The sequence below is a fragment of the Dreissena polymorpha genome, chromosome 2 (genome assembly GCF_020536995.1).
Source record: "Dreissena polymorpha isolate Duluth1 chromosome 2, UMN_Dpol_1.0, whole genome shotgun sequence".
Taxonomy (NCBI): domain Eukaryota; kingdom Metazoa; phylum Mollusca; class Bivalvia; order Myida; family Dreissenidae; genus Dreissena; species Dreissena polymorpha.
The window spans coordinates 49,754,175-49,771,589 of NC_068356.1; the positions used below are offsets into that span (position 1 = coordinate 49,754,175).

Below are 17,415 nucleotides of genomic sequence, written 5' to 3' on the forward strand. Positions count from 1 at the left end.
TTGTGTACGTAATATCTAAATGCCACTCTCAGTTAACAGCTTTGTCGGAGTAAATCTCGTACTTTCTCATAATCATTTTAACATCACCCTGACGTGGGTTGATATCGTTCCCGGTTAGCGTTTTGTTTGTGTTACATAATAGTACACAAGTCTATCCGCCAACGCTAAAAAACGCTATAATGTCAAGTGACCTATACAGACGACAGCGATCATCATAGTAAAACAAATATATATATAGAGATAATAGAATATTTAGATAGTCATGTGGCACGGGTTATGCTTACATACAAAATGATGAATTAATCCTTAAATATATCATTCTATAACAAGAACATACTGTTGTGCATTCCAATAATAATGACAGTAAAAATTCAGAGGAACATATATTGAAATAAATGCTTTATAATAAGTGTTAGTGTATTGCAAGTCATTACAGATGTAGTAGTATTATCTTTAAGTTCAGCCCAAGTTCAGCATTTGTATATTTGAGCCGTGCTCTGTGAAAAGGGGGTTTAATGCATATGCGTGAAGTGTCGTCCCTGATTAGCCTGTGCAGATTCTTGCAAAGAAAAGACTTTCTTGAAACGAAAAATATCATACAAGCGGAAAGTGTCGTCTCTGATAAGCCTGTGTTGACTGAACAGGCTAATCTGGGACGACTCTGTATGCACATGCATTAAACCTCTTTTGACAGAGGCTTAAAATCGATTCTTGATTTGCCTAACCTCATATTGATCTTATTATTGTTTTCAACGGCGACTTGTTAGACATTTTATAAGAATTTGAATATATAGTATTCATGGATCTTTATTGTGTAACTAGCAAATAGATTTTGTTTAAATAAGGTATTGTTCAAAACAAAGTCATAATTAAACTTAAATTATCAGCGTTCTGCGAAAATAAGGTTTAACTTACTTTCTTCGGCGTAACGTCGACGACCGGGTTAGTGAAAAGCAATCGGCAAACTGACAGGTCTGTACATATGCAGCAAATGCCTGGGCATTAACACGATATAATTTAGAAATGTCACGACATTTAATCCTTAGTCAATTTGCATAAATGATCACGTCATGCGATAGTTTTCTTTTAAAATAATTGGAAATAAGTTAGACCACTGGTGCTTCACAGTAGCTACATATTGATTTTTGGATAATCGTTTTCGTGTAAAAGCTTTAAGAATAACTTTGACAATATTTCTTTACCACGATATATCACATGCTATATTTGTTATTAGGCACTTATATACAGCATGTATTAGTATACCATGCAAACATCTTTTGATTAAAAACAAATCAACCATTATGTTGTGTATGCATTGATTGCGAGTACTCTCACAATGGTCAATTTGTTACTGCAGTGGTAAATAGTAAAAAAAAAAACACAACCTTTTTAAAACAAAGATTTTTGTAATACCATTTAAGATACGTCCAATGTATCTGTATCTGTATTTCTTTCTTTCATGTCCCTATGGGAAACGTAGTTTCTCTATCTTAAAGAGGCTTTTTCACAGCTTTGAGTTTAGAACATGTTAAAAAAATGTCAGCATGGTAATTGAAGGTCAATTCAATATCAGTAAAATTCAAAAGCGTTTGTAATTTTTTTATCGCAGGTCGCCGGCATGTTGTCGATATGCTGTCCACCTAAGGGCACAGATTCGACCCTCATTTAGGAAGCGTTCTTTAGATTATCCCATACATACCAAGTACTGGTTCTACCCAGGAAACGGACTCAAGAGCGCCTAAATGAGGTTGAATCTTTGGATGCAATCATGCTCGAATAAACAGGCTGAAACTTTAAGCGGACTATAATGATTTATTATTGCATAAATAATGCAACATAGTCGAACACTGGGCGAAATGCATTGGCGTATAGTGTCATTCGAAATGTGTATGTGCAGTCCGTATTTGCTAAACAGGAACGACAATTCCGCCAACACTTCTTTTTTTAAAGAAACCTCCTTAAAACTACAATTTTCATAAAGCGGAAAGTCTTGTCCGTGATAATGATGCGCAAACTGGATAATCTGGGACGTCACTACGCAGATACATTAAGCACAGTTTAAAAAGAGCGCTTCTCATTTAAATGTCGAATAAGATCCATGAACAGTTTACACCATTACAGTTCCCTTATCAACTATGTGAACTCGAATAGTGGTACATTATGGCAAGCGGTTCGACGCATAATCCCAAGAAACTAGGTTTCTCATGAGAACCTAGGTTCTCAGAATGAGAACCTAGGTTCTCGCTTGAAGATTGCATATGGCGTCTAGAACCCAAATTTTCAAATGAGAACCTAGGTTTTCATGAGAACCTAGGTTCTCATTTGAAAACCTAGGTTTTCATGAGAACCTAGGTTCTCAGAAAGTAAACCTAGGTTCTCATGAAAAACCTAGTTTCTTGGAATTATGCTTCGAACTGCTTGCCATATCCGTGGTTTTCATTTGGGAACCATAGGTTCTCTGAAAACCTAGGTTCTCATGAGAACCTAGGTTCTCATTATGAGAATCAAGGTTCTCATAGAACCTATGTTTTCATGAGAACCTAGGTTCTTTGAAAACCTAGGTTCTCTGAGAACCTAGGTTTTTAGAGAACCTAGGTTTTCAGAATTACGCGTCGGACGGCGTAAACTTGCTCGTTTGGAATACCGGACACATATTATTCAGGGCGCAGGATTAATGGGGTTCATATATGATTATACACGGGCTGGACAGAATGAAAACACACCGTTAAGAACTTTATTTTTGCAGATATCTCAAGTTATTGAAATATGTTTGCAAAGTCTTTAGCGCATAAGTTTTTCTTGCAGTGTTGCCGATATCTTACGATTGAATATTACATTATTACACATAATCAATAGAGATAAAACTTGTATTTTATACCATAATAATTGCTTCCTACATGTAGGTCACAGACATAGAAAACTGTACCGTACAGTCGTTTGAGGCCCGAACAAGGGAACTGAATATTTGAAACTCATTAAATGCTGTAACAATGTATTACGTAACGATTGATCTGAAGTTTTAGTCTCAAAATAATATTTACAATTAAAGATGTATTTCATAAACAGTTCAATTTTTTATTAACGCATTCAGACCAATGTCGACCGACTTATTTACTAATTTCATTCCTCAAGAACACCCATGCACGGAAACATGAACAAGAGGCGGTCACCGACGGCTAATTCCTGTTGTCACAAATATTCAACAGATAAGTTTCGTAGAATATTACTGAGCATTGTCTGAACATTGTTCAGAAAATGCTCTTGGGGAGAAACATTCACGGTTTCACGCCTATTTCTATTCATTTTACACATATGCCGCTAGCGTGTACCAAGCAATGGGAGACAACTGGAGGTTAATTATGGCAAGCGGTTCGACGCATAATCCCAAGAAACTAGGTTCCTCATGAGAACCTAGGTGTATGAAATCCCAAGAAACCAGGTTTCTCACGAGAACCTAGGTTCTCATGAGAACCAAGGTTTATGAAATCCCAAGAAACCAGGTTTCTCATGAGAACCTATGTTCTCATTCTGAGAACTTAAGTTCTCGTTTGGTATCCTAGGTTGTCACAAGAACCTAGGTTCTCATTTGAAAACCTAGGTTCTCATGAGAAACCTAGTTTCTTGGGATTATGCGTCGAACCGCTTGCCATAGTACATCGTGTACATTTGATTCCATTCGATTGAATAACTAATAATGAGTATCGTGCCTACTAAAAATGTGCACAGGGCAACCTTGCATAATTATACAAACACATATTTTATTTGGGGATATGCGCTAAGAAACCAGTTAAAAGAACGTAACTATTCGAATATGTTCATATTTTGGTCGATATGCACCTTTCAGCCATCCTTATAAAACAATCGTGTCTGATGCCCTACCGTATACTCGAATACCATGGCGTTTAAATTATATTGGGATGATGTATAAGTGCGCTGTGATTAGCACGCATTATCACATAACGTTATTAAAAATAAAAGAATGGCACATCGTTTTCGATTTATATTAACGTGTCTGCACTTGCACCGATACGGGTAAAATTGCATTAAAACTGTAAGAACTATTTGTGGGCTTCCGAATTGTTGTCAGAAGCCAACGTTTTTTTGTTGTGGTAGTTATTTGTCGTTTTTTTTTCTTTTTCTTGTGTAAGAGTGGGTGTTAATTCGAAAGCCGTATCGATACAAACAAGGATTTCATGAAAGTAAATATGAAAATATATAAGTAAATTATGGAAAAAGTCCTAATTAAAATAGCATTGAAAAACTTCCGATTTAAAGTAAAACATTCTTTAGTTAGCACATGCTCGTACATGTGATTTGGCATGGTGGTATCTTAATCGTCATATGATATGGGCCGAGCTCTGTGAAAAAAGGAGTTTAATGCATGTACGTAAAGTGTCGTTCCAGATAAGCCTGGGCAGTCCTTACAGGCTAATCAGGGACGATACTTTCCGCTTGTATGATAAATTTTGTTTCAAGAAAGTATCTTCGTAGAAAAAATCCAATTAAGTTGTCGTCGCTGATTGGCCTGTGCGGACTGAACAGGATAATCTCGGACGACACTTTACGCACATGTATTAACCTCCTTTTCACAGACTACGTTTCATATATTTTAATTCCCGGTACAGCGCAACATTAACTTGGAATAAGTTTAAAGTTGGAAACTTGATGTCGATAAACTAATTAGCTGTGTATATTATATCACTTAAATACTAAATACATCATTATTTAACCATGCAATTGTTTACGTAATATCTAAACACCACTTTCAATTTAATGGATTTGTAGGATAAAATCTCGTACTTTCTCAGAATCATTCAAAGATTACCCTGACGTCGGTGAATATCGTCTCCGGTTAGTGTGTTTTTTTTGTGTTACATAAAAGAATATAAGTCTATCTGCCCACGCGATGCAACGCTATAATGTCATGCGACATATAAAGGCGACAGTGATCATCATAGTAAAACAAATCTGAATATTAAAACTAGAATATTTGGAAATACATATAACACGAGTTATGTTATCAATAGAAAACGAATTCCTCATTAATCAATCCTTTCATATATTTTCAATATCATTCTTTTAAGAGAACATACAATTGTGTATTCCAATGAAATTGACAGTTAAAATACAGACGAACGAACATTGAAATCATTGCTTTATTATAGGTGCATTACATGCCATTACAAGTGTAGTTTTGTTATTTCTATGTTCAGCCCAAAATCAATTTGTGTTTATTTCGATTTATGGTTTACATAATCTCATAGTGTTTTTATTATTGTATTCACCGGTCAATTGTAAGACATATTCATATGAAGTTGTATATATAGTTTTCAGAGATCGCGTTTGTGTAACTAGCTAACCGTTTTTTTTAAATAATGAATAATTTAAAACAAAGTCATAATTAAACTTTAATTATCAGATTTTTGCGAAAATAAGATTTTAAGAACTTTCTTCGGATTAACATCCACGACCGGACACGTGAAAAGCAATGGGTGAACTGACAGTTGTGCACCTATGTAGCAAATATCAGGGCATTAACACGATATTAATTAGAAATGTCGCTACATTTAATCCTTCGTCAGTCTATTTATAAAATTATTATGTGAGCGTCATATCATGTGGGTACCACCACCACCAATTACATTTCTTGATAAAAGATATGTCATTTAAAATATTATTACTAAACAAAAACGAGATTTATATCAACGCGAGCATTATTCGACACATACCAGAAATATTCATACCAGATGACATATTCCGTAAAAGCCAAATGTATTAAGTTGTGAAATAAACCAATCTCGATTTCACAACTTTAAGACGATGTGCAATTAAAGTTATATTTCCGCCGTACTTAAACATTAAAGCTTTTTAAATTCATAGAAATAAATTATCACTTTAACACCGTAAAATTGAGGAATGTATCCTGTACCGTTCGATGAAGCATGGTATTTTGTTTCTGAATATATTAAGTTCTATTATGTATATAGAATTGGAAATGTTATTATCGTTGATGATATAAACACGGTTATAAGCACGTTTTATTTAATATACGTAACAGTAATTGAGTCCATGTAATTATGTATTACTACAAATGGTTCGGTGGCTTTAAAAGCGCACTCACTAATTACTGCCACCATTAGACACTGAATAATATTTGCATCCTATGACGTACTTTAACAATCAAGTAGTTCCAAGAGTTCATCATTTAAATTGACCAAACTTGTAATGTTAACATAACTAGGCTGTCAAACATCAATTAACATGTATTACGTAATTTGTTAGTGTATTATATTGCAAATATAATCAATAATGTACACGAATACATATACAAGGATATACGTTATATCATATATTCACTTGTTTGACGCTCACAGTTATTTTTTTTCAAGCTCAGAATGTAAACTAAGACTGTAACAAGCTTATTATAGTGCTTTTTAGCGAATGCGAATTGTTTCGCTATAAAATGTTGCATGTATTTAATTTTAATGAGTGCGAATTGTAATGTCAAATATTTTCATAGACCGAATGGTAATTATTCTTCAGCGCTCAGTTTGCTTTTGATCTGGTAAGGTTATGAGACAGAATTTTGGCCTTCCACGATCGACATGTACAGAAAAAGTGACAAACAATTTACAGCACTTAACCAAACTGAGGCCTAAATCACAGCAGGTAGCAAGACAGATGGGCTTTTGTTAAATACCGCGATACTATCTTCGTTTTAATATGACAATTTCCTTGGAATAACGTATTGAAATAAAAGTATCCCAGACAACAAAACCGTATTTAGAATGGAGATAAATGGCGTTTCTCCTGGTAATTATATATTTATTCTTAAGCGTAAAGCTCGTAGGTTGGTAGATTACATTCGTAAAGCCCTTTGTTATGATGGCAGAGGACATGTTATACTGAGCAGCGATCGGTAAATTGAAACGAGTTTATCAAGCCAGCGTACACCAAATGAAGTACGTCATTAACGAGCAGGACCGTATATTCCGTGTTCGCTCAGCGTTGGTTTGCAAATGGACAGACTCTCTGTTCTACGATGCCGCCGTCCACGCATGTTGGAAAAATGGGCGATAAGACAGCGTTTTTGCCCAGCGCCTGACTTCGTTCAGAAAGTCGTATCGATGGTAGAGTTTTTGTCACCAGTTGGATTAAAAGGAAGCCAAAATAACCATGTGAAGAGGAGGATTTGTTTTAACGAGGATGAGAATTAACTGGTCAGGAATTTAAATAACACTCAGATAAAAGTGTATGTTTTGTTGAAAATGATCGTGCAATATGTTATACAACCACGAAATAAAGAAATTACATCATACACGTTTAAAAACATTGTGTTTTGGGTATCGGAGACCCACCCAAATTTAAAGTTTGATGAAACACGTTTGCTATTTTGGTTACATGAAGGTCTTGGTAGACTGATGACTGCAATATCAACGAGGCATCTGGCGTACTATATGATTCCAGACAGAAATCTCATGGCGGCCTGCGACTTGCAGAACGAGCAGCACATCTTTGTGAATCAACAATAGCAGACCTGATCAATGAAGGTCCACGGATAGTATTGCGATTGAAGAAACTAAATCAGGCTATTGTTTCATAACCGGAACCGCTACGATGGCACTGCAAACGCCGACCTGAGCTGGAGATAATGAATTTCGCCTGGCTAAACAGTGATACGGAATTCAGAGATGAGCGCGGTGTCATGGATGAATCTGACAGTGTACTGAAGGCAATAATGAATCGGCAGACAGCGATAGTGAGGGAAATCCGTGATAGGCTATTCATAGAAGGAATTGGTGCTACGGATGAGACTTTCATTCATGTCCGAATACTTATGTAAGAGCTATGCAAAATGAACGGATATTCGCCCAGAAGAGTGGATAATTACAGTGTCTAACGATTATGGCTACATCTTTCTGCGCAAAGGAATTTAAATAAATAGCTTAACACAAAAACTATAATGTTAAATGTCCTTTGTTACGACAATAATATATATATAGTATTTCAGTATGGTTGTGACTTCGTTATGCCATTAAACTGGTATTCAAATGATCACCATTCGAACATTAAGCTATATTCTACAGTAAGAACAGTGTGAATAATTTGTTCTTTATATTAGCACTTGAGACATCGTTACGTTTCGCTGTTTGCTTATGAATCATTTGTATTCATATTAAATCTGCGTGCGGCAGATTTTAGTGGCTATTTAGCCGATTTACACAATAATAATTTCATCACGAACACCATGTGAACATAAACTTTAAGATATGACTGCCACGTACACAACGAACACAAATATTACAGATTTGATAAATTGAGGTTTCTAAGTAGGTAAATATAGGACTGCATTGGACACATTAAACGAATACATGTATCGACACTATTTCACCTCTTTACTGAAAATACATGCACCTGTGTTAATGCTTTTGCGGATACTATAGTTGGAACTTTGTATATTTATTATTTACTTTTTGTATACGATTAGTTTCACAAGTTGTAATCTGTGATTTGTTTATTCTTAACTATTGATTGTACATTACATCAAACACTTATTATTGATTCATGGTCGATTTAATGAAATGTTGTATACTTCCTTATCTAGTTTTAAGGAATGAAATTTAACACATATCTAATTCTTATAATAATGCATGGCAAACAACCAGCATAATGGGTTATGTGTAGAAAATTTCTTATTGTTTCACACACATTAAGTTAATTGATAACAAACGATAACCCAGTTTTATATTACGAATAATATAACCATTTACGTTGTTTGTAATGATTGATTGTCTGAGCGTATGAATATTAACTATTAATGTTCAAAAGCTGAGGTTTAATTTAATTTCATAAATAAAAGAGAAAACGACACAGCAAACATGTCATTATATTAAAAAATACGCTGCTCGATAATTTGGTTATTATATTAATACAGCCCATTGTTACGCTCTGTCATGAAACTTGCAGTACTGTTTATATATTGTTTCAACACCAATGTATCAAAGAAAACTCGTAGATACAGTGTCATCTCCCACCGTATGCCCTGTGTGCTAATATATACCAAATCAGGAATAAACATAATAGTTTATGCAAATGTCGAAATATATGTGAAAAGTTCGAAATGAACCAATGATCAACAAAGGCAAACGTGAATGTGACATTCTGGTACATTTTGTATAAGTGTTTGACAATACATTCAATAATGAAATCACTATTCGAACGATAAGATACTTATCACAAAGAGCTCATCACAGACGGCAGTGACAGAATGCTTCAGTTCGGTCCTTTAAAATAACATATAAATATCAACTATATAAAGAATAAGAGTATGCACACGGATGACTCTCCGGGTGTGTACAACGTTTACGCTTCAAGAACAGTCAAAATGTTTGATTACTTTATTCATTTATTTGCGTTTGGAAAAGCGCATGGCTTTCATAGTTTCGCATGCAGGTAATAACTTCCTCTATATGTATATAAGCTTAATGAGTTTATGGACTTTAAAACGCAAAACCTTGGCACACACAATAACTTAAAAAACATCAAACACTGTCGTGGGAAAAAGGTAAGCGTTTCGATTCTCATCGACAATATTCGATAAAGATGCGACGAGTTTGACATAAACATTTGCACTCGGTCAATAATAAGATGATCTTCGTATTAACATATTACGTTAAAAACACAATAACAGTAACTGTTGATTCTTCTAAATATTTAGTAGTGAAAATTCAGCTGCTGGACCAGTATTGCATTCTTATTATATAAAATGTGTCGGTCCTTTAAGTATCATATTTGGCACCGTGTACAATAAATTTACATTGCTATTTGTATAAACTCCTCTTAAAAAACACAGAACGAACAATATTATTGTTTTAACTCACACTTTTTACCTTAACATTGATTCATATAGGGAATACATTTCCAAGCATGATAAGTGGACTAAACGATTGTGGCTCTATAACGATATAAAACATGTGAGAAACAACTGCTTTGATTTTCTTTAATTTTTTATTTAGAACATAGTAATAATATATTATACAGATCTTTACATCGGAACAAAAACATATCATTTAAACTGTTCGATTAATATACATCATGCATGCAACCATGGGTGTTTATTATCAAATGGCATGCAATCCAACTGAAAGGACTTCCGGTGTGCGCATTCAATATCAGAAACCTATTGATACTGGCGTCAGTTTGCCTTAATTTGACACCACGTCATGATGAGTTGGTAGAAATCGTAGACTGCAAAATAATGGATTGATTTGATGTGCACATGTAAATGGTAAATATGCTTTGCGGAAACGGTGTTCGGAGGCCTGGAAAGTGTTCTCTAATTGGTTTGGACTACGGACCAATAGTTCATCGACTTTTATATACCCTTCATGGTGTGATACAGGGACACTCAATTAATATAAATTAACTCCCTTGTATCACACTGTAAGCGGTCAGTAAGAAGACGAATAATAAATGTATCGTACCCATTACCCATCAGTCTCCATTATCAACGGATTCCACAAATCGCGACTCTGTATTATATCTCGCCGTCTTGATTACATCACTGACGTCATTTAGCGATACTTACTTTATATACAATGCTGCATAACTAAAATGGGAACATACACAGACAAGACATTTTGCATTTTGCATGGATGATCCAATGTTAACGGCAAGTATGTAAGGAGTTAGATATATATATGACATAAATGTGTGGTTATTTTCAACAAATATCCCCGTGGTCTCATCTTTGAGCGTCGGTTCCCCAACCAGCATTATGCATTAACCAATAAGAAATTGAAAATCGACAAACGCTATCTATGTAGCTTAAAGTCGCCTCATCATCGTTATGGTCCCATATTGTATAGAAAAATATCCGTTTATTCAAACAATATATCTTGATTCTTGTCAATATGTCTATCAATGTAAATAACTGTATAATTATTTTAACGAAACAATTCCCATTACCAAATGCAGTCCATAACATTCGCGTTCAGCAGTACAAAAACATTCTCATTTATTTTGATATGACGTGTGCCATCCTGATCATGTTTAAGTCTGTATAATCTGTGTAAACCGCTGCTTATAAGTAGACAAGCGTATCTACTAAAATTTAAATACAGTGGCTTCCTCTCTCACGTGGTGTTAATTTGTTCGCACCACGACTTGTAAACAACAAAAAACAGAAAATATATATATGGGATCTTAATAATTGCTCTCTAATGATAAATAACACTATTAGTTTTATATAATGCGGTAATAACACATGCGCCTTCATAGGAGACGTTGTCATGTATGTTGAGTAACATAATTATTGTTCAACGTAACATTATCTATATATGTCATGTTAATAAATCGCATTGATCTGATAGGTGTGTTTAAATATGATTATGCCTTTTATTTATATCAGATACCTCTGTCATTTAAAGGGAACTAACTGTGACTGAATATATCAGCGATTTTTGTAAACGATTCTCTCCCCTGGATCACACCGTTTTATTGCTGCAGCTAAAGACTGAATAGTTATTTATGTAATCATTTAAAGCAATTAGTCCATTATTATTTAAAATGTAAGCTCTTCTGAGCACAAAATGCTCCAATTCAATAATCCTTTTAATAGTTTTCAGTCAATACCAGGCGAGTGTCAAAAACAAAAAAGTTTAAAGTGCCACATTTTGCATCCGATCTAGGTGAAACTTGGTCAGATTATTTATATTGAAAATAGCTTTTCAAGCGTATTATTTGGCGTATAAACATTAGGTAACCATCTAAAATCACCGAACACATAATTTAACCGAACTATAAGCCATATGTATGACTCAATTTTAAAACTCTGAATGTTTATAATGGAGAATTTCTATATCAAAAAATACTACGGATCACGTGCATTCAAAACCTAATTCACCAAATAAAATCGTATTCAAACCGCTGTTATCACTCTAAACGCCACATTTATTACTCAATATTGATGAATATAAGTTAATTATATTTTTTACTAATCAACAAACTAGGTAAAGATATTCGACTTTTTTATGTTTATCTTTTTTAAATCTAGGCCAACTGTGTGTCAAGTGAGTCCAAACACTATTTCACCAGACACATCTTAGAAAACAGGTCTCTCCGCTCTAAAAGCCACTTGTATGTGTATTATTAACGCAGTACTTTGGGGCCATCGAGGACCTTTACCTCATTGTTTATCAAATTGTATATAAGTTTTGTCGAATAACTTACGAATTTTCAGCTTGTTTGTGGGTCCTTGACATGTCATTAACGTTGTAATAGTTAGGAAAGCATTTTTCCATATGAATGATACAATCTATGTAAAAAAACATCCAATATAAGCTTTATAAGTGAAAGCATTCACACCCATTCTTGAATAGCAACCAGTATTCGTGCTTATATCAGATAACCTTTTAACGTTGGCTTTATGTTGCTGATTCCACACTAAAGAAAATTTGTATTACTACATGTAAGTAACAAACTATTAAATAATTAAAAGGGACCAACATGTTAAAATGGTAGCACTGATATTATTTGATTGATTATTCATATGTAAACATATTTTTTTACCATAGTTAAATAGTCAAAGTCTTTCCCCTCGAATTATATAAAAACGTCGTTACAAATAATCAGCCATTATCACCAAACGCTGATTTAAAAAAGCAAGGGACTTGGATGAATCTATATAAACTTTCTGAAAATATGATTCAATTAAAACTCCCTATTATTGATCTCGCATAAAACTGAGTCATTGTGTTCACACACAAAAAAATTTGTACATATTAAACTGTTCTATCGATACATTTTAAATACGTCCTTAGCTTAGCATCATCTCAAATACTTCTACATCTAACGAACTGCCATCAAGAACCATACGCCACGCAACCTCTTGTAATATCTCATTAGTACGTTTTTTGAATGTCTGCACGATAGTGTCAGTCTCAAAAACCATTGAGTTCGTGACCTCGCATTGAAGCTGTCTGTTGAATAACTTCAACTGCCACATCTCCAGTTCAGTCCTCATCTTGCTGTACCACAGAAGTGGTTCCGGGTACCCAATAACTGCCTTGCGGAATTTATCTAACCTGAGTAATATTCGCGGACCTTCCTCAATCATGTCCTGTATAGTCCTCCCCCACAGAAGCTGCTGCTCATTGTTCAGTTCAGATGTTGCCATAAGATTTCTCTTAGGTATCATATAGTAAGGCAGTTGCCTTGTGGATATAGCGGTTCGTAATATATCAAGTCCCTCATGGAGCCAATAAAACAAACTTCCGGAATGGAACAAAGAGGATTTGTTGTTCTCAGCTAGCCATAATACGATATTTTTCATGGTGTACGATGTGATTTCTTTTTTCTGAGGTTTCAGTATATCCTTAGCGATCATTTTTAGCAACATATATAATTTGATCTGAGTGTCGTTCAGATTATTAACAAGTTCCGTCTCTCCAGTATTAAAACATATCCTCCATTCCACATGGTTGTGTTCGCTTCTTTTAAACCCAATCGGAGTAACAAAAGCTCCCATCGCAACCACTTTCTCTACAATATCTGATGGTGGCCAGTGACGAGTTCGATTAGCCCATGTCTGCAATATGTTTGGACAGTGACAGCGAATGGCGTATACACTATCGGCTTTATAGGCACCATTAGACCATGGCAACGATGGACCAGCACGTTGATGGATGACTGTACCGGATACACGCGATGCGTCTCTGAACTCTGCTTCTACAAACAGTGAACTGCTTAATATAGGTTTGCCACGTTCATTTTCACATAAGGAATCGGAAATAGCAGAAACGCCTACAGGAGCAAGTCTCTCAAGTAGTACTCTACAATATCCCGCACTAGTGTTTTGGAAATTCATTTCTAATATAGTGAAGTGACAAGGAATATTGCTTTGGTCAAAACAGTTTTCCAAACACACAACATATGGTAACACTAATATTGTGTCATTATCGCTCTCGAATAAACGGGTCAGTCCCTCCGCTTTGCTCCCCGCGGTGATGCTCGTACACGAAAAGTCCTCTCTCCGTGTATTTAACAGCCTATCTCTCTCTATGAAATGTTCTCGGCGTTTCTGTCTGATCTCGGGTCCATACCCCAGGATATTCATTATGTTGCTTGTTTCCCGGGATTCATGCTCATACGCATACTATAAAAAAATAAAAAATGAATTCAGTAACTGAATTTGCATAATACAGCAGCCTGCAAATTTTCTTTAGTTTATCTTTATTAAAAGTTCATATATATTTCATAATCAGTATTATAGGAGGCGTCATTGCTTTAAAACATCAATTACATAACTAAGTAAATGTGGACAGAAGTATTAATTTAATAAATGCTTCTGGAACACTCACACACTCCGTTGTATGTTTGATTAAAGGTAATGAGAAGATTCAAACTTACACTTGGAGTTCATTATTTGCAAGGTATTATATGTTTGATATAGCGTTTTATCACATGCCATACCCTGTTTCCCATATAAAATAACCATTACGAATATTTTTATCTTACACATATGTATTATACTTTTTAAGCGTTTTCATTGGCTAATTTTCGTTCGATTGACCAATCGCATTTTGTTATTATGCTGAAATGACTTTGCAACGTCAAATGACGTAATGAAATGTAAAGAACATACGGGATTTATCATTATGTTTCCGTAAATATTTATTAAATTTGCCCCTTTAAAAGCATGTGATAGAAAACATCTGACACTCGTTTTCATATCATACTGTATTTGATTGAACTCGTCCAGGAAATTCGTTAGTAAGCGAGTCTTTGGCGAGCTTACTAACACCATTCCTGAACACTTTTAATATAATATGGTATGATATTACAACTCGTGCCAGATCCTATGTATATAAGGTATTATATGTTTGATATAACGTTATATATGATGTTCCGTCAACAACTGATTGACTAATGCAGTTTCTTATATCTTATATTAAAATTAATTATTTTGAGTTTTAAAGAACCAATTGATATTCGTATACGATGATTTTAATCAAGTCACGTTTTAAAATAGAATGGCATTCAATCAATCGTTGTAATAAAGATTGACCTTACAGAAGCAAACAGTCTCAGCTATAACTACTACATACTACCTGGTGGTAATGTAGATCCTCTGAAATTTGGGAACATATTATGTATATCAGAGTCAGTAAGAATCTTGTATTGCAATAAATTTATAGTTTATCCAATGTTCCGCTAATCGGAAATATTCAAGGAAATTGTAACAATACGTGATATAACAGTATTTGATCACCCTGGTAAATGAACTCCTTAGAAAAAGGAACGTAAATTAGTTCCAGCTTGTTTTGACAATATTTTAAAAAAGAACGCTTGTTGACAGGGAAAAAAATATTGCTGTAGTGATATATTTATTTTCCAGACATTTCAACAGTTACTTACTCTTGATCGCCTGATTAACCTTGGAGTCCAGTCCGTGTAATGTCGAACAGCCCCTTCAGCCATATGTGATCTGAACAGAAAGATCGATTGTACCAAATGGTCTAAGGGACGCTTAGCTCATTAAAAAACATTGAAGATAGCCTTTTTCTGCAAGATAAAATACCATGAATTTATCACTGCTTTGTCTTAACAGATATTTGGTCAGCACACCGTTACATTTTATGTTTAAAAAAGTTAAGTGTCAATTTTGAACGAATGGGAATTTTGTGAAGTGGCGCTACATATATGCACACTATTAAAGACAGTAATGTGTTGCCGAATACTCATTGATTTATCGGCGTGATTTCGATTGTAAATGGAAGTTTGGTTTCTTTTACTTACAGCGTATAGACAATTAAGTTAATTCGCGCTTTTAATGTTGTTATTGCATACTGATATTGAATCAATAGTTGTATTGTATAATCAATGTACCATACTTGCTAGTGACAGTAAACACGCCATAATTTAAAATGTACGTAAAAAAACTATGATATTTTGCGACAATGTTGAACAATTTATTCTTTCTCACTTATGATTGAAATTATGACGGGAAATAAATACTGGCAGAATGAATCTAAGCTATACAAAATATTATTAATACCTAGTTTTTTGTTCATTTATCATAATTGATTAACCATAACGTATTAGGCGAGGCTACTTAAGCAAATTGACATATACTTATATATCATTAGGCACAGAATAATGAAAATCATTTAAATGCATCATGCTGTAGAGAAAGATTTGTTCACACGTCAACACTAAGGCCTTGGGTAGGATACGATTTATCACTTGTTCACCAGCCCAGGTTAAGCGTTTAATAAAGTACAATTTGTTATCCATGCATGTTAAACAACGGTAGTATATACATGTTTGAACTGATAGTTACTCACATCTGTTTGAAGCAATAAACTCTCGAAACCTGACTAATAATTAATTATTAAAGCGGCATTTTATCAAGAGACATTAAATGAAACAGGATCCGTCAAGATTTGTATGGATTGATAAAATGACAATACCATGTTTTTAACCTGTATAATTAATATTCTTCACAATCCACTAGCTGTTAGTTGGAAAGTTACTTTCTTATAATTTGACTTTTCGGAGGGCTTTATTTGATTACTTACTCGTATATACCGCATTCGAAGGGCTTTATTTGATTACTTATTCGTATATACCGCATTCTAACAACATAGATTGGAATAATTAGGAAACACTTCATATGCATGATACAGCACATTTCACTTGTTACAATTACAATCAAATACTCACTTTTTTCGCGCTATCAAAACGACCGTTAGAAACGGTGCTACTCATTGAGTGCATCAATAAACATTCAAACATATTAAAGTAGATCGTAATTGCGTAGCTTTATTTTTGAAACAGATGTCGGCAATTTTTCGGTTTTTAAATATCCTTTCCATTTTTTATGAACATGTCGTGCAATGCATACTTATGTCTCAGTCACAAATAATCCGTTCGCCCGTCGATGTGTCCGATGTCCTGGCGCCCGGCCGATGATCGCACGGTCAACGGGACATTTTGTATCATCGGGCTTCGCCCAACATCGGATTCGTTGTACGTGTCTCATGACAAGCTCCGTCCGGCGTCTGTCAGTCATCGTGCAGAGGCCCTCAGGCCATCAGACGGTCGCCGACTGATGTATATATCCCTTGGAAATACTTCGATTTTTGCCGACACACGTACAATGAATCAGCTGTCGGGCGTTGATCGTCTGATCTTCTTTTGATCTCAATTCGATTCCATCCCGGGCCCGACGTCAGGTAAAAGTTTAAGTGAGACTAACAATTAATCCAAACGCCGCCTGATGCAACACAATGTCAGTGCGATCATTGGCCGGGCGCCAGTAAAAATACGTCGTCCGCTTATCGGACGGTGATCGGTCTCTATTTGTGACTAAGGTATTAAGATATTCAGAGTCGATTGAAGTAAATGCCGTTC

The 17,415-nt window shown here is 34.8% G+C and overlaps 3 protein-coding genes across 8 annotated transcripts in view; all 3 read right to left on the minus strand.

Moving 5' to 3' along the window:
• Positions 1-17,415, minus strand: part of LOC127866976 (uncharacterized) — a 121,802-nt gene that overhangs the window by 57,636 nt on the left and 46,751 nt on the right. The window lies entirely within an intron of this gene.
• LOC127866980 (uncharacterized) overlaps positions 1-17,415 on the minus strand; it is a 96,393-nt gene that overhangs the window by 25,176 nt on the left and 53,802 nt on the right. The window lies entirely within an intron of this gene.
• The window catches only part of LOC127866978 (uncharacterized), a 79,003-nt gene continuing 73,176 nt past the window's right edge, over positions 11,589-17,415 (minus strand). The window contains exons 1-3 of one of the 6 annotated variants that reach the window (XM_052407875.1): positions 16,907-17,235; positions 15,418-15,487; positions 11,589-14,155 (exon numbers count right to left, since the gene is read on the minus strand). In XM_052407875.1, coding sequence (XP_052263835.1) covers positions 12,818-14,155; positions 15,418-15,480 — 1,401 coding nt within the window. In that variant the 5' untranslated portion in view covers positions 15,481-15,487; positions 16,907-17,235 and the 3' untranslated portion in view covers positions 11,589-12,817. Of the gene's footprint in view, positions 14,156-15,110; positions 15,131-15,417; positions 15,565-16,906; positions 17,236-17,415 lie in introns of those variants that run through there. The other 5 variants (XM_052407878.1, XM_052407877.1, XM_052407873.1 and 2 more) reach the window with 5 other exon arrangements.